Here is a 26,406-nt window from a genome sequence, read left to right on the forward strand (position 1 = left end):
AAAAACATGGACAGGATTACAAGGTAGATGCCACACATGGAAGGAACCCTGCATTATATCAAATGTCAATAGAACGTGAGACTAAACCAGTTCAATGCATCGACTCCAATCCCTTCCTAACAAATCCACGTGGACTGCTACATGCCCACTTCCTGCCTACTGACCAAGTATTGTGCCAGCTCTCTGGCTCGATTGATGTCCTTATATAGAGCTCCTTCTCCAAATTTCACATCCAGTATGAGGGCAGCCAGGGATTCAGCTCCTTTCTTTGATATTATGGAACCTGAAAATCAGATGGTACATGTTAACAGTAACTTCTCACTGGGGAATGGTGATAGAATATTAAGCTGCCCTCCTGCAATGCCATTGTGTTGACTGAGATCCATTAAACCCCCCTAGCCTGCCTTACCCATGTGAATTAGAAATTTAACATTGACCTTTATTTCTCTGAAGTGTTTGGGAAACTTTAGTCAAATAGAAGAAAATAGTGGCTGTAAAAACAAAACACACACACAAATACACAAGGTGGGAAAAGGAAACGTGCTGTGGTTTGGCTTCCACGTGTGAGGTTCAGAGAAGCAGGGAATTCACTGTAGTTATATTCAGCACTGTGGAGACCACATTTAAAACCATCTTCACAATTAGGTTTCTCCCGCCCACATAAAGGAGATGCTGGGCTGAGATAATGTCCAGCAACAATTCTCTCATTAGTGCTGAGATGGAGGTGATTACTAGTGGAGGTGGCATTGGAGGGGAAGCTGAGCAAATGAGGATAGACAGATTGGGTGTGTTGCCTGGGAGTGAAAAAGTTACAGCGTATTCTGAATGTAGGCTTAAATTACTGAGAAGGGTCACTGTGGGAGATGGGAAATTCTCCCTTCTTGTCAGTCCAGTCTAAAGGAAATCCTGAAATATCTGAATTAGAAAAGATTAGTAATCTATGTGAATGCAAAAAGTACAGAAAATAGGAGACATCTTTATCTGGGAGAAGTTAGCAACTATTAGTAACATCCACAGATTAAGCTCAATGACTGAATGGCAGCTTGAGAGAATCCAGCAAAAATTATGAGGCATGGGTAAAGCAGGTGGAATGTTTTTCCAGGGATGAAAATGTCAAATAATAGAGGGTAAAGTTTTAAATTGAGTGGGGGAAAGTTTAAAGGAAATATGTGAGACAAGTTTTTTTAGACAGAGAGCACCACGTGCCTGAAATGCACTACCAGGGGATGGTGGAAGCAGACATGAGTTGAGTTTCAGAGGCTCCTAGGCAAACACATGAACATGCAGAGAATGAAGGGATACAAGTCATGTGCAGGCAGGATGGATTAGTTTACCTTGGCAACAGTCACTGTAGATAATTGTGAACTGAAGGACCTGTTCCTGTGCATGTTTTATGTTATAAGCCAGGCAAGGATATGTTCCAGGGTGCACTCAGAGGGGACAGGTACAGTGAAGGAAGGATAAGGGAACTAAGGTCGGTTGAGAAGTAAATGCCATTTATTTTTTTTAAATTGAAAGTTTCCCTTCAGTTATGGGCCATAATTGGTATACTGTATATCTTTCAGTTCTCACAAGCCTAATCAGGTTATCCCAAAAATCAGCTGTTAGCTGGCCAGGTTCCATTATTGATTGTCAATGATACATCATATTCTGTCAGTGCTTCAATAACCAGCTGCCTGAGTTCCAATAACTCAAGATCTGCGATCCATTAACTTGCTGTCAATAATCCAGAGGTCATCTGCTTGAGATCCATTAACTTATTTTAAGATCAATTGACCGCTAATATTGACCTTTTAGCCAGTCTTTTTAAATTAGTAAGAGTCAGGGGTCCACTCACCTGCATCAGTGATCCAGTAACACACTTTCAGCGACTCTCTTAACCGCTGCTAGTGATCCAGACACCCGTTGTTAGTGATGCACTACCCTGAGTTTAGTGATCAATTAACCCACTGTCAGAGTTCTGCTCATCAACCATTAGTGATCTACTGTTAAAGAACTACCAGTGATCCATAAACTGAACCAAATGGCAATGATGATCCACAGTCTACTTCAGAGTACAGCCAAGATGTTATCAATTATTCAATCACGCACAGTCAATAAAGCATTAACCCACTGTCAGTGATCCACCAACTGCCTGTCAGGTTCTACAAACCAGTTAACGCCATGCTACTAACCTGCTATCAGTGGCAGACTGTCAACAGTTGATGTGACGTCCCTGATAGCGTACATCTTCTTATCAGCAGGAACCAAATCTGGTGTTTGCCCAACAATGCAACATCCAACCGCAGCCAAGATCTGCTTCACCTACAGAGAAAAATCTAGCAATTACTCTGATTCCAGCACACTACTTTGAGCACAGGTTCTGACCTGTAGATGGTGTCTGACACAGAGATAGAGTCATAGTGAACACAGTTCACAGTTCACATACTACAAAGTAAGATCACTCTATAGGGAGTCACTGGGCAAGAATTAGATCTTAACTGATGTGACTTACTGGAACCCATTGGAAAATACTCACATCTCTTCTTTCATAAAATTTATACTGATCAGTGGTCCAAAAAGTTAACTCAAAAATATCCTCACAGCCAGACATACTAAAGATCAGTAAATTCTTCCACATCAGATGATACAGTTTGAAGAACAAGCCCCACAGAGGCTCCTGTCCTCTATCCTGGGGATTTTTGATGACAGCAAGAAGGAGAATCTGGACCACCCACAAGATGAATATGGCTTGTGATGGACTTGGCACCATAGGACTGCATCAGCCCAGATCTGTTGGAAGTGCACTAGAAGCATGTCAGCTTTTTTGAGGAAGGGTATCACCAATTTCACTCACAAGCAAAAAAGATTGGAAACTGGTGACCATCCTCATTATTTAATGAGGATCACAAAAGATTTCCCCATCATGTTAAAGTGCTCTAGTGCTCCACCTTGGTTAGAACTTCACCTACAGTTTCATAATGCCTTATGAACACTGACCCTTGGTTCCAGAGACATTCCTTCCACTGCAACCCTGTCAAGACACCTCAATATCAAGATGCTTCAGTCAAGCCACTGCTCATTGCTTTAAGCTCCAGCTGTTATAAGTCTAGTGCAGGGGTCGGCAACGTTTACCACTAAAAGAGCCAATATGGACCCATTTCCCACAGAAAAGAAAACACTGGGAGCCACAAAATGAAATAACACTGCATACAACGGGTTTTTTTTGCCTTTATGCTATGTATAAACAAACTATAATGTGTTGCATTTTTGAAATTGATGAACTCCTGCAGAGAAAACGAAATTACATTTCTGCATGCAACAAAAACATTTTGAACTCCGAAAAAAAGACGTTGGGTTGAAGGTTACTACATAGGTAGCCTACCTTGGATCGAAGAATTAAAAGAAAGCGTGCACTGGCGGGTGTCAGGCATTGGCAGTGGTGATGTATATTAATAGCGATAAAAAACACGTTGTAGCGGTGTAGCGCTACACGCAGCGCTAAAATAAAGACTGCAGTCAAAGGTAACTTTATTCGAACTAAACAGCCTTGCTTTTAAGCCTCCCTCAACCCAGCCCCCATGGACGCAGATGCTGCAAAAGACGCGTACTCACAAACCCCCGTAGGCTATCTCCCTTAGCCGGAATGCTGGCTAATTGTGAGGAAATGTGTCGCCACACTTAGATCGTACAAGATCACCATAATCTTCAAATTTAGAATTACATTTCAAAAGCTAACAAACTAACAAAAAATACATTTTAATTAAATACTGACCAATTATTTCCCAAAGCCACAGGGAGCCGCAGCACAGAGGTGAAAGAGCCACAAATGGCTCGGGAGCCGCAGGTTGCCGACCCCCGGTCTAGTGTGTCCATCCTTTTCCCATAAGGCCCATCCATTCCAGGAATTAGTCTAGTCAATTTACTCTGAACTGCTTCTACCACATTAATGTCCTTCCATAAACAAGGAGACCAATCTTCTACACTGTTCTCCAGAAATGTTCCCACTAATGCCATATTAACTGAAATATAACCTCTTGCTTTGCATTCAGTTCACCCAACAATAAATAACATTCTTTTAGAATTCCTATTTACCTACAATCTAGCTTTTTATAAATCATCTTCCAGGATACCTTGGCATCTCAGAGCTCTGCAGTCTCTCAGATAATATGCTTCTCCCTTGTTCTCCTGATGAATTTACATGTGTAAAAGTAGATTACATCTCTTGAGATACAGCGTCAAGTCTCCATAGAAAGGGAGGAAATATCTACACTTGTAGTTATCTTTGTGTGTGGCTCTGCTACTGCTATTCTTAGCATGCAAACATTGAGTCACTTTATGCTGAGGTGGGTTTTGCAATAACACATTTACATGGACCATACCATTCCATCTATCCCTCACTGCCAGAAAAGCTTGTGCAGAAAAATACTTTTAACCATAAGGCAGTCATGCAGTGGTCTGCACAGAATGTTCTCAGGACTGTAGGAATAGGAGATCTGGATCCCATTAGAAGGTTCCTAAACAGAATGCCTTACCAACAAAAGTGTTGATGAGAAAAATTCTTCAATGCTATTGTTGTTCACTGTCCTTGAAGTGACAGCAATAGGAATCTCCTTTTGGAATATACATTTACCAAGATGATTGGAAAAAGATGCAGTGCCATTTGTCAAGGTTTGCTATAAATAGTACATGATTATTACAGGATTCCATTTTGTTCAAGAAAGGGAGTAGAAATAATCCAGGAAATTATAGATCAACGAGTCTTACTTCAGTGGTGGGCAAGCTGTTAGAGAAGATCCTGAGAGGCAGGATTTATGAGAACTTGGAGAGACATAATCTGATTAGGGATAGTCAGCATGGCTTTGTTAAAGGTAGGTCATGCCTTACAAACCTGATTGAATTATTTGAGGATGTAACAAAACACATTGATAAAGGTAGAGCAGTGAATGTAGTGTACATGGATTTCAGTAAGGCATTTGATAAGGTTTCCCATGCGAGGCTTATTCAGAAAGTAATGAGGCATGTGATCCAAGGAGACCTTGCTTTGTGGATCCAGAATTGGCTTGACCACAAAAGGCAAAGGGTGGTGACCAGTGGTGTTCCTCAGGGATCTGTTCTGCAACACCTTCTCTTTGTGAGTTTTGTAGATGATCTGGATGAGAAAGTGGAGGGATGGATTAGTAAGTTTGCTGATGACACAAAGGTTGGAGGTGTTGTGGATAGTCTGGAGGGTTCTCAGTGGTTACAACGGGACATCAATAAGATGCAGAGCTGGGCTGAGAAGTGGCAGATGTTGTTCAACCCAGATAAGTGTGAAGTGGTTCATTTTGGTAGGTCATATTTGAAGACAGAATATAATATTAATGGTAAGGCTCTTGGCAGTGTGGAGGATCAGCAAGATCTTGGGGTCCATGTCCATAGGACAATCAAAGCTGCTGCACAGGTTGACCATGTTGTTAAGAAGGTGTATGGTGTGTTGAACTTCATCAACCATGGAACTGAGTTCAAGAGCCATGAGGTAATGTTACAGCTATACGACCTTGGTTAGACCCCACTTGGAGTACTGTGTACAGTTCTGGTCACCTGATTACAGGAAGGATATGGATACTATAGAGAGACTGCAGAGGAGATTTACAAGAATGTTGCTTGGATTGGAGAACATGCCTTATGAGAATAGGTAGAGTGAACAGTCTTTTCTCCTTGGAGCGACAAAGGATGAGAGGTGACTTGATAGAAGTGTATAAGATGATGAGAGGCATTGATTATGTAGGTAGCCAGAGGCTTTTTCCCCAGGGCTGAAATAGCTAACACAAGGGGAAATAGCTTTAAGGTGCTTGGAAGTAGGTTCAAGGGGGTTGTTAGAGATATCTTTTTCCATACAGAGAGTGGTGAGTGAGTGGAATGCACTGCCAGTGAAGGTGGTAGAGGTGGATACAGTAGGATCTTTTAAGAGACTCTTCAATAGGCACATAGGACTTAGAAAAATAGAGGGTTATGCAGTAGGGAAATTCTAGGTAGCATCTAGATTAGGTTACATGGTCAGCACAACATTGTGGGCTGAAAGGCCTGTAATGTGCTGTAGATTTTCTGTGTTTTCTATGTTCTATAGATTGTTCTCAGGAACACACAGGAAATCAATTATCCACTGGTTCTGCAAGATTAACAACTCAGTGAAAGATGTCTGTTGTTCTATCCATGACTTGCTGGATGGACAGAGTGAAGAGCTCCACACAACTAAATGTTGCAGTCTGCAAGTTCCAATGTCCAGTTCCAGCTTGATGCAGCTACCATGAAGTCTTCTATATGGTTAAGCCACATTTTAAGGCCCTCCCGCTATTAAATACTAAGGGGTGGAGCTGTGGAAAAATATCTCAGAGTGTTTATTGTGAAACATTTGTAAAGGAAGTAATTCATGGCACATCATGTAGATACTGTAAATCGAATTAAGCTTTCTCCTGTCCATGTATTGTCTTTCTAAAACAAAAGAGATGATCATTGACTTCAGGAGATCAAAGGACAGAGTACACCTCCCCCATATACATGGAGAGGTAGTAGAAAGTGTGGAAAACCTAAAGTTCCTTGGAGTTATGTTGACAAAATAGCTGATATGAACCACCAACACCTTGCTGCTTGTAAAAAAGGCACAACAAAGGCTCTTCTTCCTCAGAAAGCTAAAACAGGCCAAAGTCCCACAAAAGCTGTTGTTTAATTTCTACAGGAGCACAATTGAAACCATCCTGACCAACAATGCCACAGTGTGGTATGCCATCTGTACAGCTGCCGAGCGACAGACAAGACCTGCATCACATGGTGAAGGCAGCCCAGCGAATTGTCAGGATGGAGATCCCAGGACTGGACACCATCTATTCCAGCAGACTCAGGAGGGAAGCAATCAGCATAACCAGAAACACCACACACCCTGGCCACTCCCTGTTTGACCCGCTGCTATCAAGCAAAAGGTTCAGGACACTAAAAGCCAGAACAAACAGACTGAGGAACAGCTTCTATCCCAGATCTGTGGCCTTCATCACACACTCCCACAGAACAGTGACTGAAACTGTGAGCACACACATGCACACACAAGGACTCAAATACTTGCACTAACGGCACTTTGTGCATTACTGTGATATTCTGGTGCTGCTGCAACTTATTTTCTGCTACTTATCTATTTGATACTGTTTTTATTACTGTCTTGTTTTTATCTATCGCTTTATTTAATTGCCTGAGAGGAAGCCAAACAGAGTTTCATTGTACCTATGACAATAAAGATCATTCAATATCATTTCAATATATATCAAGTATTGGTTGTTTTATTATTGAATTTATTATCATATACATTTGCAAATTTATTTTAAAGATAGAACTGTTTAGATAAACTATGCAGTTAGTAGCCACTTTCAACTGGACAATAACCATTAATAATTATTTAATCTGATTGTATGGCATTTCTCTTTATTCAAGGGGAGATTTATTCACTGTATATTGATATACAGTACATATACTGTTTGCATGGAGATGAACAAGGTAAGGATTACAGATATGCAACATCACAAATACACTTATTTAGAATAATTTAGTCATAATTACATAGATTACTATTTATTTGGAATACAGGTTATTTACAATGTGATCATACAGATTCACAGCTTAATTTTAGGAGCATAATTCCCTGAAGTCAAATTACATGCATTGTTATATCTCATTACGTTTATGAGTTCCATTAATAGGAATATACTGTTTTTATGTGCTTTGATGTTGTGGGGGTGGAACTGGACTCTCTGACGGTGGTGTCTGAAAAGAGGATGCTGTCCAAGTTGCATGCCATCTTGGACAATGACTCCCATCCACTCCATAATGTACTGGTTAGGCACAGGAGTACATTCAGCCAGAGACTCATTCCACCGAGATGTAACACTGAGCATCATAGGAAGTTATTCCTACCTGTGGCCATCAAACTTTACAACTCCTCCCTCGGAGTGTCAGACACCCTGAGCCAATAGGCTGGTCCTGGACTTATTTCCACTTGGCATGATTAACTCGTTATTATTTAATTATTTATTGATTTAATATTGCTATATTTCTACACTATTCTTGGTTGGCGCGGCTGTAACGAAACCCAATTTCCCACGGGATCAATGAAGTACGTCTGTCTGTCTGACTTTATGTATTGAAACCAGAAAATCACAAGGACTGATTGGTTTAAAATCTAAAATAGGTTACTTATGGCCTTCAGTAAATGTCTACTGCTATCCAATACAGTTTAGACTGTGTGTTATATACTTGTCAGGGTAGTATGCTTAACTACATTTCCCTGTCTGTTGGGTCAGGGATGAGAACTATTTGTGGCTTTGATAAGACACACATCATCGATAAGAGTCCGGAGATAGTTCAGCATCACCATCTGCAGGAGTCTACTGGAATTGCAAGTACCTGGGACAAATGATTATACAGTGAAGTGAAAAACATTCATTCATTCACAGGAAGATGACACAAGGCATTTATTGCCCATCCGCAATTGCCCACTGAGTTTTCTGCCATCTCAACAGGTAGTCAAATTGGTAGGTCTAGAGTCACATTTTTGCTTCCAGGTTACAGGGAAGCTAGGATCCTAACCAATGGATCTACTACATGAAGTATTTCAATAAAGACTGGTGTCAAACGAGGCTGCATCTTTGCCCTGACATTTTTCTTAATCTTTCTCACTGCAGTGCTGCTCCTCACCTCCAACAAATGCCCAGTAGCAGTGGAACAAATATTCAGAGCTCATGGAAAATCACAAACTACGGTAATTACAGTCCTGAACAAGAGTTACCCGAACTCAGTAGTCAAGCTGTGACATGCAGACAATACTTGCATATGCACGTTCAGTGGCTGAGTTCCAAGTTATCGTTGACTCATTCATTGAAGCATGAGAGGATAGTCTTTATACTCAACATCAGAATGAATAAGGTGTTCAACCAATCTGCCCCCACTCCATTGTACATATTGCTCTGCAATAATGAATGAGCAGTAGTGGAGTGTGTATTAAGCTTCAAATTCCTTGGTGTCCACATTTCTGAGGGTCTCACCTGGTCCCTGCACTCCTCCATCCTGATCAAAAAGGTGCAACAGTGCCTTTATTTCCTTTGGAGCATCAAGGAAACTCACCTCTGTCCCAGGATACTGACGGATTTTTACCGCTGTACCATTGAGAGCATACTCACCAACTGCATCTCATTGTGGTATGGCAATTGTCCTGTATTGGATCGCAAAGCACTTCAGCGTGTGGTGAAAACTGCCCAGCAGATTATCGTCACCCAATTGCCCACCATTGAGAACATCTACCATAAACACTGTCTGGGCAGGGTGAAAAGTATTATCAAGGATGCATCTCACCCTAACCATGTACAATACTTGCATATGCACATTCAGTGGCTGAGTTCCAAGTCATCGTTGACTCATTCATTGAAGCATGAGAGGATAGTCCCATCCCATCTGGTAGGCGCTACAGGAGCCTTTGCTTCCTCACCAGCAGGCACAGGAAGAGTTTCTTCCCTGAGGCTGTGACCCTGCTGAACCTCACATCACAGTGCTAAGCTGTATTGCACCCATATTGTACTGTCTCAGTACTTTCATATTTGTGTGCTGTAGCACTTACTTTTTATTCGCAGTTATTTTGTAAATAACACTATTCTTTGCATTTCTGATTAGATGCTAACTGCATTTCATTGGCTTTGTATCTGTACTCGGCACAATGACAATAAAGTTGAATCTAATCTAATCTAAAAAAATACTCGGGGCGAGACTCTAGAAAACATAGACCACTCCCCAATCTTGGGGACCATCCTTAGACAAAAGGAGATATCATTGATAAAATTCACCACTGTCTTCAATACATCACATACTTTAGTTCATTCAAAAAAAAAATGTTTGATGATCAAGACCCCAGTCATGATATAAAATTCATGGTATTCCAAGGAGGAGTGATATCTGTCCCTCTACATTTCTGAGACCTGGATTATCAACAGGAGACATTACATGCTACTTGAAAGATAACTGCAATGGTATCTCTACTAAAATCCTTCAAATTCCCTGGAAAGATAAGTGAGTCCAGTGTTCTCTCCTTGCCAATCACCACAACTGAAGCCTTAATAATCTCAATCACGGCCATTTTGTTTACAAGCCCAACATCAGATTCTGCAAACAAGCAGAAGGCCAGAGGGTAAAACAGTCAAGATCCTTCTTAAAAATTACAATAATTTTACTGAATCTTGAGAACTTCTGTCCCATGACAGAAACTAACTATTGACATACCCAGTTAAGCACTTCATGTCTGATTGATGGGTGGATCTGTCATTCCTATCATGGCCTCATGAATTACATTCAAATCCACAAAATCAGAGTGGATGTAAATCAGTTCTGATCCCGAAGCACTGCCCAAGGATGAGAAAACAGCCTAGACCAGATTGGGATGACAGAATTTCCCTGAAAGGATGAGTCAAGCAGATGGGTGTTGCAATAAACTGTAGTAATATTGTGACTATTATTATTAGACCTTCAATCAAGATATACTTAGTTATATTTAAAGTCCTTAATTCAAGTTCAAATTTAAATACATTCTAAACTTGAATATGGTCAAACGAAACAGCATTCCTCTGAGGCTAAAGTTCAAAACACATTACCAAGTGCACACAGCACATACGGTTACAATTTCAGAAAAACATACAGTCACAAGGAAAACATAAATAACCTAAGATCCTGAGTGTCCAGCATGTTCTTTCACTGAGCAAACACTGAGGGGCAGCACTGACAGGAGGGGCAAAGCCCCAACCCAGAATAGATTCTACTGCACCCCACGGAGGCTCTCCCACATTGCCTTGGCGTCTTCTCTCCTGGCCGGCTGCAATGGACGATTCCACAGCCTCGGCCTAGTCCTCACCCCAACTGACACAATGCAGTTCTCCACCATCAGTTTCGCCAATTAAATAGTGAACCGGACTTGCAGTGTTCTACACTACCAATGTCCAACAGGGTATCACATGTGATCACAATGAAGACAAAAGACAAAATGAAGACACAATGAAGACAGAGGTAGTAATGGGTGAACAAAGAAATGCCAGACAAACTGATTAAGTATTTTGCATCAGTCTTCACTGTGGAAGACATTAACCATATGCTGGATGTTTGAGAGTGTCAGAGGGCAGAAATGTGTGAAGTTGCCATTACTAGAGAAAAGGTTCTTGGGAAACTGAAAGGTGTGAAGGTAGATAAATTACCTGGACCAGATGGTGTACACTGTACTGGATTCTGAAAGAGGTGGCTGAAGAGATTGTGGAGGCATTAGTAATGATCATTCAAGAATCAACTGATTCTAGCACTTTTCCAGAAGAATGGGAAATTGCAAATATCTTTCTGCTCTTCAGGGAGAGAGGGAGAGAGAGGGAGAGAGGGAGAGAGGGAGAGAGGGAGAGAGGGAGAGAGGGAGAGAGGGAGAGAGGGAGAGAGGGAGAGAGGGAGAGAGAGAGAGAGAGACTATAGGCCAGTTAGTGGTTGGGAAGATGTTGAAGTCAATTGTTACAGATATAGTTTCGGAGTACTTGGAAGCAAATGATAAAACAGGCAGTAGTCAGCATGGTTTCCTCATGGGAAAATCTTGCCTGACAAATCTGTTGGGAATTCTTTGAAGGAATCAAAAACAGAATAGACAAAGGAGAATCAATTGATGTTGTGTAATTGGATTTTCAGAAAGCCATTGACAAAGTGCCATACATGAGGCTGTTTAGGTTTAGCAAGCTAAGAGCCCATGATGTTACCAGAAATGGATAAAGCAGTGGCTGATTGGCAGGAGGAAGAGAGAATAAAGGAAGCCTTTTCTGGTTTGCTGCCAGTGACTGCTGGTGTTCCACAGGGGTTCAAGTTGGGACAGCTTCTTTTCATGTTTTCTGTCAATGATTTGGATGATAGAATTGATGGCATTGTGGCTAAGTTTGCAGACGATATGAAGATAGAAGGAAGGGCAGGTAGTTTTGAGAAAATAGAAAGGCCACAGAAGCACTTAGATAGATTAAGAATGCAGTGTTGGGAAGTGTATGATCATGCACTTTAAGATAGAAAAAAATTAAAGGGTAGACTATTTTCTAAATAGAGAGAAAATTTAAAAATCTGAGGTGCATAGGGACTTGAGAGTTCTTGTGCAGGATTCCCTAAAAGTTAATTTGCAGCTTGAGTCTTTGGTGAGGAAGGCAAATGCAGTGTTAGCATTCATTTCAAGAGGATTAGAATATGAAAGCAAGGATGTAATGGTGAGGCTTTATAAAGCACTAGTGATGCCTCAATTGGAATACTGTGAGTAGTTTTGGTCTCCTTATCTAAGAAAGGATGTGCTTACTTTGGAGAGAGTTCAAAGGAGGTTCACAAAAATGATTCTGGCCTTGAAACACTTGTCATGTGAAGAGCGTTTCATGGCTCTGGGCCTGTATTCACTGGAACTTAGAAGAAAGAGGGGTGACCTCATTGAAACCCATTGAGTGTTGAAAGAGTGGAGTGGATGTAGTGAGGATGTTTCATATAGTGGGACAGTCTAAGACCAGAGGACACAGCCTTAGAATAGAGGGGCATCCTTTTAAAACAGAGATGAGGATGAATTTGTTTAGCCAGACAGAAGTGAATCTGTGGAATTCATTTGCACAGGTGGTTGTGGAAGTCTAGTCATTAAGCAAATTTTAGGCAGAGGTGGATAGATTCTTGATTTGTCAGGGCATTAACAGGGGAGAAGACAGGAGACCGGGTCTGATAGGGAAAATTAATCAGCTACAATGAAATGACCAAGGAGACTCAATGGGCTAAATGGCTCAATTCTGTTCTTACATCTTATGGTCCAAGTCCAGGTGACAATACAACTATGACAAATAACAAATCCAGCTCCATTGCTAATGAGCAGCTCATTGATGAGACAGTCCTGCAGTACCTGATCTTCTTATCATCCTGCAGTGACGATTGTAACAGATGAACAAGTACACCTTTGATGGGACCTGGAGTGGCCACTGTGTCCAAGCATGCTGCCATCTTACCAGAGGGGCACTGACATACAAACACATTTGGAGTCTAGAGTATCAGTATGGAAACAGGTGCTTTGGTCCAACCAAACTGTATATTTCAGCTGTTCCTATTTATCTGCATTTGGTCCAAATCTTCAATAACCTTTCCTGTTCACATACCTGTCTAAATATCCTTTAAGCATTGTAATTGTATCCACCTCTTTCATATCCCTATCTCCTTGGTGGTAGTGAATTGAATTGAATGATCTTTATTGTCATTATACATAGGTATAATGAAATTCTGTTTGGCTTCCTCTCAGGCAATTAAATAAAGCGGTAGATAAAAACAAGGCAGTAATAGAAAAACAGTTTTAATTAGATAAGTAGCAGAAAATAAGTTGCAGCAGCACCAGAATATCACAATAATGCACAAAGTGCCATTAGTGCAAGCATTTGAGTCCTTGTGTGTACATGTGTGTGCTCACAGTTTCAGTCACTGTTCTGTGGGAATGGTGTGATGGAGGCCACAGCTCTGGGGTAGAGGCAGTTCCTCAGTCTATTTGTTCTGGCTTTTAGTATCCTAAACCTTTTGCTGGACAGCAGCGGGTTGAACAGGGAGTGGCCAGGATGTGTGGTGTCTCTGGTTATGCTGATTGCTTTTCTCCTGAATTTGCTGGAATAGGTGCAGGTCTTGTCGCTCGGCGGCTGTGCAGCTGGCATACCACACTATGGTGCTGTTGGTCAGGATGGTTTCAATTGTGCTTCTGTAGAAGTTAAGCAACAGCTTTTGTAGGAGTTTGGCTTGTTTCAGCTTTCTGAGGCAGAAGAGTCTTTGTTGTGCCTTTTTTTACAAGCAGCGAGGTGTTGGTGGTCCATGCCAGCTGTTTTGACAACATAACTCCAAGGAACTTCAGGTTTTCCACACTTTCCACTACCTCTCCATGTATATGGAGGAGGTGTACTCTGTCCTTTGATCTCCTGAAGTCAATGATCACCTCTTTTGTTTTAGAAGTGTTACGGACCAGGTGATAACATGTTCTTGAATTCTTCATTATTGTCACTACTGCATTGTTTTTTGCACAACTTCAGTTTGTACACTTTACACTGTTCCTTTGTTTTTGTACCTGTTGTTGATGTATGGGACTGCAGCAGGTCACCTGCAGGGGATTTTCATGTTTTTTTTTCTCTCCAATTGATGATTGTTTCAATTTATAACCATATAACCATATAACAATTACAGCATGAAAACAGGCCAACTCGACCCTTCTAGTCCGTGCCGAACGCTTACTCTCACCTAGTCCCACTGGCCCGCACTCAGCCTGTAATCCTCCATTCCTTTCCTGTCCATATACCTATCCAATTTTACTTTAAATGACAATACCCAACCTGCCTCTACCACTTCTACTGGAAGCTCGTTCCACACAGCTACTACTCTCTGAGCAAAGAAATTCCCCCTCGTGTTACCCTTAAACTTTTGCCCCCTAACTCTCAGTTCATGTCCTCTTGTTTGAATCCCCCCTACTCTCAATGGAAAAAGCCTATCCTCGTCAACTCCATCTATCCCCCTCATAATTTTAAATACCCCTATCAAGTCCCCCCTCAACCTTCTACGCTCCAAAGAATAAAGACCTAACTTGTTCAACCTTTCTCTGTAACTTAGGTGCTGAAACCCAGGTAACATTCTAGTAAATCTCCTCTGTACTGTCTCTATTTTGTTGACATCTTTTGTATAATTCGATGACCAGAACTGTACACAATACTCCAAATTCAGCCTTACCAATGCTTTGTACAATTTTAACATTACATCCCAACTCCTATACTCAATGCTGTGATTTATAAAGGCCAACATACCAAAAGTTTTCTTCACCACCCTATCCACATGAGATTCCACCTTCAGGGAACTATGCCCCATTAGTCCTAGATCACTCTGTTCTGCTGCATTCTTCAATGCCCTACCATTTACCATGTATGTCCTATTTGGATTATTCCTACCAAAATGTAGCACCTCACACTTATCAGTATGAAACTCCATCTGCTATCATTCAGCCCGCTTTTCATTTCTTCCAGTGGGTTATATAGCTGCCCGTTAGATGACTAGTATCTTTAGTTAAACTCAAGGCACCACAACTGTGTGGGGTAGGCTGGGCTTTCCCATCTATAGCTCCTGAAATATGAGCTATACAGTACTTGCTTAGGATACTGTAGAGAGCTGCAAACTCAGCCATCACTGTCATGGTCACTAGCCTTCCTAGCACCACCTTCAAATGGCGATTCCTCAAGGTGGTAGCATCCATCATTAAGGGACCCCATCACCCAGGACACACCCTCTTCTCATTTCTACCATTAAAGAGGAGGTACAGGAGCCTGAAGGCAAACACTCAATGTTTCAGGAATACCTTCTTCCTCTTCATTAGATTTCTCAATGAACTATTTTTGCCTCTCTTTTTTCCACTGGTTCATTAATTTAATAAACACAAAGTACACTGCAGATGCTGCGGTCAAGTCAACACATACTGTTACGTACTCGTGACACATGACAGTGGAGCCCTTGTCATGTGACTGGGGTTGAAGCTGTACTGGACTTGAGGTGATGGTCTTGTGATGGTGGTGACGTCATTTTCCCGCCAGTGGAGATCATGTGACGGGTTTTTTTTTACAGGTTATAAAAGGTAGACCCCACCCTGTGAGGAGGGGCAGTTCGTGGCTGGATTTGCCAAGTTGACTTCATGCCACTGCGTGTTTGAAGTGATGACGCAGTTTAGTTGAAGGATGAAGTTTTTATTTAATGCCTAAAGTTTAAAAGGTCATTGCCAGCAGGTTCTTTCTGATTCTGTTATTTCGCAATTAGAGGAGAGTGAAGATTCAAAGTTGGAAGTTAAAGATCGAGAAGAATCGCTTTCTACGGTGAAACGGGGGCGAGCTTTGTTTGATCCTTATTTGGAAGGATTTCGTTGACTATCTTCGTGTTAATCCCTAGGTTTACCTAGAAAGGATTGAAGGTAGTGGAGAAGGAAAGGTCAGTGCCTTTAAGCCGTTCTGTTCCGTGAATTATTTGTGGGAAGTTCGACGTCGGGGATCGAAGCAAGCGACGTGAAAGAGAACCTAAATCGTCCTGTAAAGTCTCTCCTTTTAAATGGACTGTGAGCATATCGAACTTTTGGCAATACCACTTTAAAGAACTGTTTTGGAATACCACTTTACGAACTGTTTGAACAGCCGCTCAGCAGCTGTTTCCGGTTACGGTAGTGTTTGTTTACTTTTGGGGGGTTTGTTTTCGGTGTTTAATAAACGTGTTGTTTGTTGTAAGAAACCCTTGCCGATCTCATATATTTATTGTTGCCTGAATACGTAACAATACAAACAAGCTGGATGAACTCAGCAGGTCGGGCAGCATCCGTGGAAACGTTGACTGCTTGTTTCCACAGATGCTGCCCGACCTGCTGAGTTCATCCAGCTTGTTTGTATGTGTTCATTAATGTAATCTTTTAAAATATATTCTTGTTGTAATTTATAGTTTAAAAATGATTATGTATTGTAATGTACCGCTGCCAGAAAACAACAAATTTCATGACATATGCCAATGATATTAAACTTGATTCTGATTCTAATCCCTCCCCATCTATGGAATATTCTCCAGGACAACAAGAAAAAAAACTCATCTTACTTAACCCTGCCCATCCCCAAATTCCTCACACTATACAATCGATCTACACAAATGGTCTACAAATCTACACAAAAAATCATTCCTAAGCCTCAACTCATCAAAAAGCATAGTGTCAGGTTTTTAAACAGACTTCTAACTAAGATGCTTTAAATCTGGGACTAATTAAGCAAGCACGGTATCCAAAGCCTCAAGAAGATAAAAGGTTACATCAGGTAAATGGGATTGAAAAGTTTAGGCTAGAGTCAGGTCAGCCATGATCTCAAAATAATTGAACGGACTTGAAGATCTGTGTAACTTGGATGTTATAATAACCAGAGACAGGGATCAAATTGATGTTTGAAAATATAGAGTGAATGGTGTGCTTTGCTAACAGGGGTTAATTCCTCTTCTGAAAGTAATTTAGCATATTAGTGTTCATAAAACATTTTATTGAAAATTCAAGATTGTTAAATGTCACTTCCTGTACACAAGTGTAAGGAGAATGAAATGATTGTTACTCCAGATCTGATGCTGCACAAAAAATAAGATAAAGACCACAGTAATAATACTAAAAGAACACACAATAAATATAAATACATAAGATAGCTTATATACATTAATTGATTGTATGTCCATAAAGAGATACTAGGCTGTACATAAGGTGACCTTCAGGAAACAATAAAGTAGTGGTGGAGTTAGTAGGTGGAGGTATTAATCAGTCTTACTGCTTGGTGAAAGTAACTGTTCTTGAGTATGATGCTCCTGGCATTGATGCTACATAGCCTCCTGATGAGATTGTAACAAACTGTCCATGATCAAGGTGTGTGGGATCCTTCATGATATTACTGGCTTTTTCTGTACATACCATATGTGTTTGATGGTGGGTAGGCTGGTGCAAATGATACATTGGGTACACACATCTCTTACTTTTGACACTGATTTTGGAGTTTTCCCTGTACATTCAATACCTACTGGGGCTAATCCTTAATCCAGCCCAATATATTATTGCCAATATTATGCCTTCTAATTTTGTGTACTAACTTCCTGTGCATGCACTTACACTGCACATTTCGAAGTTACACATTGCAGCCATGGTGTTTATTCATCAGGGACACTGATCAGTAGCAAAACCTTGGCTACAGGGAAGCTTCTCACACTTAGTAGTTTACAGATTACACTTCAAATCGCATATGCAAATCATATGTGGAAAAAGTATACAGCTGTAGTCTTAAAAGCAACCACTACAGAACACCATTGGTGACCAGACCCCAAGGATAACATCCAAATCCACCTCAAACCATTTTCTGCCTATGGGTTTACAACTGCTTCTCAATCCAGTGGATAGATTGCCTCCATTTTGCAATTATTCTATTTTGTACAGAGGTTTATGCAGTACTTAAATCAAATTTTTGAAATTATTGGGCATTATTAACAAGACTTCCCTCACCAACTATCTTTGTGACTTCTATAATAATTGTCACCATCAAATTGATAGCACAGATGCAGTTCTAAGTGTTTTACCCATGGGAATGAGACACATAAACTATCATTATGTGCAGATGATTTATTATTGTATATTTCTAATCCTGAGGAATCCATCCCTGCAGTCTTATCTTTGTTGGCTCAGTTTAGTAATTTTTTGGGTTACAAACTGAACCTTAATAAGAGTGAACTGTTTCCTCTAAATATGCAGGTTCCAATTTATGGACATTTACCTTTTAGATTGGTTACTGTCTATTTTATATATTTAGGGGTGAAAATTATAAAAAAAACCTCTAAGGATTTATTTAAGGCTAATTTTTTTTTACCTTTAATTGATCAGATTAAACATTTATTTACCTATTGGTCACCAATGTCTTTGTCATTGATAGGTCGGGTCATTAGTATCAAGATGATTATGTTACTTAAATTTTTATATCTATTTCAAGCAGTACCAATTTTTATTCCAAAATCTTTTTTTGATAGTGTTGATTCTAAAATTTCTTCACACATTTGGCAGAATAAAAATCCTAGGCTAGGTAAAAGATATTTACAGAAGTCTAAAATGGAGGATTGTCTGGCACTGCCGAATTTTAGATCTTATTATTGGGCAATTAATATCCGGTATTTGAAATTTTGGCTATGGGACTTGGATACAACTTCAAGTCCCCATTGGATAAATCTCAAATGTAAATCTGTACAAGAGTTCCCATTGGGTTCTATCCTGTGGAAAGCGGCCAGTGAGTGAGTGGGTCAGTGAAGGAGAGGAGATTTGAGGCTTTGACTCGAGAAATACTGGCAGTTTTGGCAGTTGGATTGTGCAATCAAGTCAAACAAGATTTGAATAGCTCAGCAGAAAGCCGTTGATTAGACAATCAAGATTTGAATAGCTCAGACTCAGCAGAAAGCGGCTGATTGGGCAATCGAGGTCAGATGAAAGCAGAGTGGGCCAGTGAAGGAGTGGAGCTTTGAGGCTTTGACTCGAGAGGCTTCGACGAGAAGAGGCGGAGGATGAGTTTGTTCCCAGTTAGTCTTTACAATGCCTCCTGAGATGGTGATTTGCCTCTCTTGTGAGATGTGGCAGTCTTGGGGAAACTCCCCCATCCCGCAGAGTCACATCTGCCAGAGGTGCATGTGGCTGGGCGATCTGGAAGACTGTGTGAGGAATCTGGAGCAGCAGCTGGATGACCTTCAACTCATAAGGGAAAATGAGGCAGACATAGATGAGAGCTACAGGGAGGTAGTCACACCTAGGTTGCCGGAAACAGGACGTTGGGTGACAGTCAGAGGAGGGAAAGCGAAGGTGAGTAGACAGGTAGTGCAGAGCACCCCTGTAGCCATTCCCCTGAATAATAAGTTTACCGTCCTGGATACTGTTGGTGAGGATGACTGACCAGGTGTGAGCCACTGTGGCAAGGCCTCTGGCACTGAGTCTGAACCTGTGGTGCAGAAGGATGGGACGGAGAAGAGGAGAGCTGTCGTCATTGGAGACTCAATAGTCAGGGGAGCAGACAGGAGATTTTGTGGATGTGAGAAGGACACACGCATGGTTTGTTGCCTCCCGGGTGCCAGGGTCCGGGATGTCTCTGACCGGGTGCATGATATCCTGGTACGAGGGAGAAAGCAACCAGAAGTCGTGATACACGTTGGTACCAACAACATAGGCAGGAAAAAGGATGAGGTCCTGACGTGTTAGTTTCGGGAACTAGGCAGAAGGCTGAAGAACAGGACCTCAAGGGTGGCGTTCTCAGGATTGCTGCCAGTGCTATGTGATAGTGATGGTAAGAATTGGAGGAGATGGCAGTTGAATATGTGGCTGAGGAGTTGGTGCAGGGGGCAGGGTTTTAGATTATTGGATCATTGGGATCTCTTCTGGGGAAGGTGGGACCTGTACAGATTGGATGGGTTGCGCCTGAACTCATGGGGGAGCAATATCCTTGCAGGTAGGTTTGCTAGCATGATTTGGGAGGGTTTAAACTAATTTGCAAGAGGGGTGGGACCCGGAGCAATAGAGCAGTGAAAGAAGTGCATGGAGTAAAGCCAGATCTAACATATAGAGAGGCTTTGAGGAAAGAGAAGCAGAATAAAGGGTGTAAAGGTAGTAAGGTAGAAGGGCTAAAGTGTGTGTACTTCAATGCAAGCAGGAACAAAGGAGATGAACTGAAAGCTTGGATACATACATGGAATTATGATGTAGTGGCCATTACAGAGACTTGGGTGGCACCACGGGAGGAATGGATTATCAATATTCCTGGATTTCAGCGTTTTAAAAAGGATAGAGAGGGGGTAAAAAGGGAGGATGGGTGGCATTACTTGTCAGGGATACTATTACAGCTACAGAAAGGGTGAGTAATGTAGCAGGATCCTCTTTTGAGTCAGTATGGGTGGAAGTCAGGAACAGGAAGGGAGCAGTTACTCTACTGGGGGTATTCTATAGGCCCCCTGGTAGCAGCAGAGATACTGAGGAGCAGATTGGGAGGCACCACTCCCTGGCCTTTAGCATTATCATGGAAAAGGATAGAATCAGAGAGGACAGGAAAATTTTTAATTGGGAAAGGGCAAATTAGGAGGCTATAAGGCTAGAATTTGCAGGTGTGAATTGGGATGATGTTTTTGCAGGGAAATGTACTATGGACATTTGGTCGATGTTTAAGGATCTCTTGCAGGATGTTAGGGATAAATTTGTCCTGGTGAGGAAAATAAAGAATGGTAGGGTGAAGGAACCATGGGTGACAAGTGAGGTGGAAAATCTAGTCAGGTGGAAGAAGGCAGCATACATGAGGTTTAGGAAGCAAGGATCAGGTGGGTCTATTGAGGAATATAGGGTAGCAAGAAAGGAGCTTAAGAAGGGGCTGAGAAGAGCAAGAAGGGGGCATGAGGAGGCCTTGGCAAGTAGGGGAAAGGAAAACCCCAAGGCATTTTTCAATTATGTGAAGAACAAAAGAATGACAGGAGTAAAGTAGGACCGATTAGAGATAAAGGTGGGAAGATGTGCCTGGGGGCTGTGGAAGTGAGCGAGGTCCTCAATGAATACTTCTCTTCGGTATTCACCAATGAGAGGGAACTTGATGACGGTGAGGTTGATGTTCTGGAGCATGTTGATATTAACGGAGAGGAGGTGTTGGAGTTGTTAAAATGCATTAGGACGGATAAGTCCCTGGGGCCTGATGGAATATTCCCAGGCTGCTCCACAAGGTGAGGGAAGAGATTGCTGAGCCTCTGGCTAGGATCTTTATGTCTTCATTGTCCACAGGAATGGCACCAGAGGGAGGCAAATGTTGTCCCCTTGTTCAAAAAAGATAGTAGGGATAGTCTGGGTAATTATAGACCAGTGAGCCTTATGTCTGTGGTGGGAAAGATGCTGGAAAAGATTCTTAAAGATAGGATCTATGGGCATTTAGAGAATCATGGTCTGATCAGGGACAGTCAACATGGCTTTGTGAAGGGCAGATCGTGTCTAACAAGCCTGATAGAGTTCTTTGAGTAGGTTAACAGCCCTATAGACGAGGGTAGTGCAGTGGATGTGATCTACATGGATTTTAGTAAGGTATTTGGCAAGGTTCCACATGGTAGGCTTATTCAGAAAGTCAGAAGGCATGGGATCCAGGGAAGATTGGCCAGGGGGATTCAGAATTGGCTGGCTTGCAGAAGGTAGAGGGTCATGGTGAAGGGAGTACATTCAGACTGGAGGGTTGTGACTAGTGGTGTCCTACAACGACCTGTTCTGGGACCTCTACTTTTTGTGATTTTTATTAACGACCTGGATGTGGGGGTAGAAGGGTGGGTTAGCAAGTTTGCAGATGACACAAAGGTCGGTGGTGTTGTAGATAATGTAGAGAATTGTCGAAGATTGCAGAGCGACATTGATGGGATGCAGAAGTGGGCTAAGAAGTGGCAGATGGAGTTCAACCCGGAGAAATGTGAGGTGGTACACTTTGTAAGGACAAACTCCAAGGCAGAGTATAAAGTAAATGGCAGGATACTCGGTAGTGTCGAAGAGCAGAGGGATCTGGGGGTACATGTCCACAGATCCCTGAAAGTTGCCTCACAGGTAGATAGGGCAGTTAACAAAGTTTTTGGGGTATTAGCTTTCATCAGTCCAGGGATAGAGTTTAAGAGACACGATGTAATGATGCAGCTCTATAAAACTCTGGTTAGGCCACACTTGGAGTACTGTGTCCAGTTCTGGTTGCCACACTATAGGAAGGATGTGGAAGCGTTGGAAAGGGTACAGAGGAAATTTACCAGGATGCTGCCTGGTTTAGAGAGTATGGATTATGATCAAAGATTAAGGGAGCTAGGGCTTTACTCTTTGGAGAAAAGGAGGATGAGGGGAGATATGATAGAGGTATACAAGATATTAAGAGGAATAGACAGAGTGGACAGCCAGCGCCTCTTCCCCAGGGCACCACTGCTCAGTATAAGAGGACATGACTTTAAGGTAAGGGGAGGGAAGTTCAAGGGGGATATTAGAGGAAGGTTTTTCACTCAGAGAGTGGTTGGTGTGTGGAATGTACTGCCTGAGTCAGTGGTGGAGGCAGATACGCTAGTGAAGTTTAAGAGACTACTAGACAGGTATATGGAGGAATTTAAGGTGGGGGGTTTTATGGGAGACAGGGTGTGAGGGCCGGCACAACATTGTGGGCCAAAGGGCCTGTAATGTGCTGTACCTTTCTATCTTCTATTCTAGAGATTTTGCTTCTATTCTAGGGAATTTGGATAATTGAATAGTTAAATACACTTTACGGATATGGTTTCAATTTTGGAAATTTTTTGGGCTGAATGAATTTATTTTAGCAAGTCCTATTACATCTAACTTTTTTTCTATCCCTCTATTATGGACGAAACCTATTTATCTGGGAAAACTAAAGGTATATTTTGATTCTGTAATTTACTTTAGGATAATTGTTTCATGTCCTTTGAACAATTAGCTAACAAATATAATTTACCTAGATCCCCTTTCTTTAGATATTTACAGGTTAGAAACTTTTTAAAATACTGTTCTTCCTACTTTCCCAAATCTATATTCTATGGACAGTTTGGAAAAGATTTTAGATTTAAATCCTTTTCAGAAAGGTGCAATAGCAACTATCTACAAGTATGAAAATCCATTTAGATGTATCTAATAAAATTAAAAATGATTGGGAAAGGGAATTTAAGCTTACTTTACCTATTGAAAAATGGGAAAAATTCTTAAATTAGTTAATTCATCCTCTATATGTGTTAAACATTCATTGATACAGTTTAAAGTAGTGCACAGGGCCCATATATCTAAGGATAAATTAGCTCGCTATTATTCTCATACAAGTCCAGTGTGTGATAGATGTCATTCTGAGACAGCCTCTTTAACTCACATGTTTTGGTCATGTTCCTCTTTGAAAAAATATTGGGAAGATACCTTTGATATAATTTCAACTGTATTGAATATTGACTTACAACCTCATCCTATTACTGCAATTTTTGGTTTATCAATGATAGAACCACATCACTTAACCTCCTCAGCGCGTCAGATGATTGCATTTCTTACATTAATGGCTTAAAGATCTATTTTGCTGAACTGGAAAGAGATTAATTCTCCCACCACATTTCATTGGTTCTCTCAAAGTATGTTATGTTTAAACTTAGAAAAAATCATAAGTGTTATATATGATCCATCCATTCAATTTGAAAAGACTTGGAGGCCTTTTATTTAACACTTTCATATGATGTGATTTGACCTTTTTCCAAACCTTTTCTCTTGTTTTAATATATGCAAAGAGGTTCAGAGTTGATGACACTAATTTTTTTTTCTTTTTTGATGTTACATACAGCCCATGTTCTTTTCTTTTGCTTAGCTTTTGGTTAGTATTGTTTAGATCAATTTTTTTGGGGGGGGTATATATATTTTTCTTTTTGGATATGTTAATCCTTCTTTTTATGTATACTATATTTGTACTTGAACAATTTTGGGAGGTTTATTACCCTTGTATTAACTGATTATATATTTATATATGTAACAATTAACAATGTAATCCCAATAATTGTGCAGCAATACTATGTTATATTTACTATTTTGATATTAATAAAAAGATTGGAAAGATAAGATGCTGTGCTGAGTATTGCTGAAGTGGCTCCTGCAAGAGGTCATATTACATACCCCATCAGTCCTTTGAACGTATTTCCCAGTACTGATGTCAAATGACTCCAACATGCAATTACACAACTCTTTGCTAATTCACAGTAAAAGCCCAAACTTCAGCAAACATTCCTTACTTCTTCTGGGCTCTTGTTAATGTTGAATCCTGGGATAGATTCCAGTTTGTCCAATGTCCCTCCGGTGTGTTCCAATCCCCTGCCACTAACCATTGGAACCTGAAAAGTGGCAAACTCTCAATGAGTAGTATCAGTCAACACTTCAAATGCACCTTGTGATGTCAAAGTGCTTGAAAATAACAATGTAGAAAATGCAAAGTAATTAGCATCAAAATTACACTGAAAGGCACCAAGCCCAGAACATCACTGCTATTCTCCATGACCATTAAATACAATGGATTCTGGTTGACATGACACCATAATACATTTTGGCACAATTAAGCAGCTGCCCCAATTATCCAGTTTCATGGAAATAGTTAAAAATATATAAAAAAGACATACTACCATTCAACTGAGTAACAAATTATGTACATAACACCTATGTACACTACTACAGTATATAAAACTGTATATATTCTGTATGTCGTTCCTAATAGTTGTTGACTGAGGAATGCATCCAGTGTACACTGCCATGTTCTTTTGGTTGACTGTAAATGAACAAAATCAGTGCAGGCACCTATTGCAGATAATAAACTGTCTTCATACAATGCTTTTGATGATTGCATCCTCAAAATCTTTATTTTCACTGTTATATTCAAGACGATTGCCAATACCTTCAAATTCTTCAATCCACTGTAGACTGGAATCCATTGTACCATCTTGGGATCTTTTAAATCCATAAGCAGAAGCCCTTTGGACCATTGTTTGAGATGTCATATGAAAGTCTAGCACTCCTTTAATACTACGGTACTTATTGGTATTGCACTTGTAACAGTGTAGTATTCCAACAGTTCTGTAACCTCACCAGCATCCAAGGGTGAAGTGTGCCTTTACTGCAGTTTCAAAAAAATGCAACAGTCCTTGTGAAGCCCCTCTGACAGTCTGACATTCCTTAAGTATGCTCCCTCAAACAGCACAGCAATCCCTCACTGCTGCCACTGTAACAGCAATGAGCTTTATTGGTTCTGGAATCCACTGTATTTAAAGAAGGTCATGAAGGTTAGCTGTAATGTTCAGGGCTCAGTGTCTTTCTAAAATTCAGCTCTCAGTACTACACAAGGAACTTCAGCCAGGCAGCCTGTGTTTAAATTCCATATGTGAGCCATGATTGCACAAGGAAAAGTTTTGAATAGACTAGGACCATTCACTGGAATGCAGGAGAATAAGAAAAGATGGAGCCTTAGTATTACAGGACAAAAACAGGCACTTCAGCCCATCTAGTCCATGTCAAACTATTAATTTCCCTAGTCCCATTAACCTACACCTGGACAATAGCCCTCCATACACTCCTATCCATGTACCTATCCAAATTTCTCTTAAATTTTGAAATTGAACCCACATCCACCATCTCTACTGGCTGTTCATTCCACCCACTCACCATCCTCTAAGTTAAGAAGATCCCCCTCATGTTCTCCTTAATATTTCAACTTTCACCCTAAACCCATGACCTCCAGTTCTAGTCTTACCTAACCTCAGTGGAAAAAAGCTTGCTTGCATTTATTCCCTAGAGTGTAGGAGAATGAGGAGAGATTTGACAGAGGTATATAAAATTATGAAGGAATAAAGTCATAACCTATTTAACCTTTCTCTATAACGCAGGTCCTAGTCTAGAAACGTCCTTGTGTATTTTCTCTGTACTCTTTTAATCTTAACGATATCTTTCCTGCAGGTAAGTGTGCAGAACTGCACACAATACTCCAAATAAGGCCTCCCCATGTCTTGTACAACTTCAATAAAACATCCCAACCCCTGTACTCAATATTTTGATTTAGGAAGGCCAATGTGCCAAAAGCTCTCTTTATGACCCCATTTCTCTGTGGTAGTAATTTCAAGGATTTTTGGATCTGGATTCCCAGATCCCTCTACCATACTTATCAGTGCCCAATCATTCACTGAGCAAGTTCTACCTTGGTTAGTTCTCCCAAAGTACAACACCTCAAACTTGTCTGCATTAAATTTCACTTGCCATTTTTAGCCCATTTTCCAGCCATAGATCTT

At 40.9% G+C, this 26,406-nt stretch overlaps 1 protein-coding gene across 5 annotated transcripts in view; it reads right to left on the reverse strand.

The window, feature by feature from the left end:
- Positions 1–26,406, reverse strand: part of tymp (thymidine phosphorylase) — a 52,962-nt gene that overhangs the window by 15,994 nt on the left and 10,562 nt on the right. For all 5 annotated transcript variants that reach the window (XM_059986966.1, XM_059986967.1, XM_059986964.1 and 2 more), the window contains 3 exons: positions 24,370–24,468; positions 2,175–2,304; positions 165–283 (listed from right to left, as the gene is read on the reverse strand). In XM_059986966.1, the coding sequence (XP_059842949.1) occupies positions 165–283; positions 2,175–2,304; positions 24,370–24,468 (348 nt within the window). The remainder of the gene's footprint in view (positions 1–164; positions 284–2,174; positions 2,305–24,369; positions 24,469–26,406) is intronic.

This window comes from Hypanus sabinus, chromosome 13, assembly GCF_030144855.1.
Source record: "Hypanus sabinus isolate sHypSab1 chromosome 13, sHypSab1.hap1, whole genome shotgun sequence".
NCBI classification, from domain to species: domain Eukaryota; kingdom Metazoa; phylum Chordata; class Chondrichthyes; order Myliobatiformes; family Dasyatidae; genus Hypanus; species Hypanus sabinus.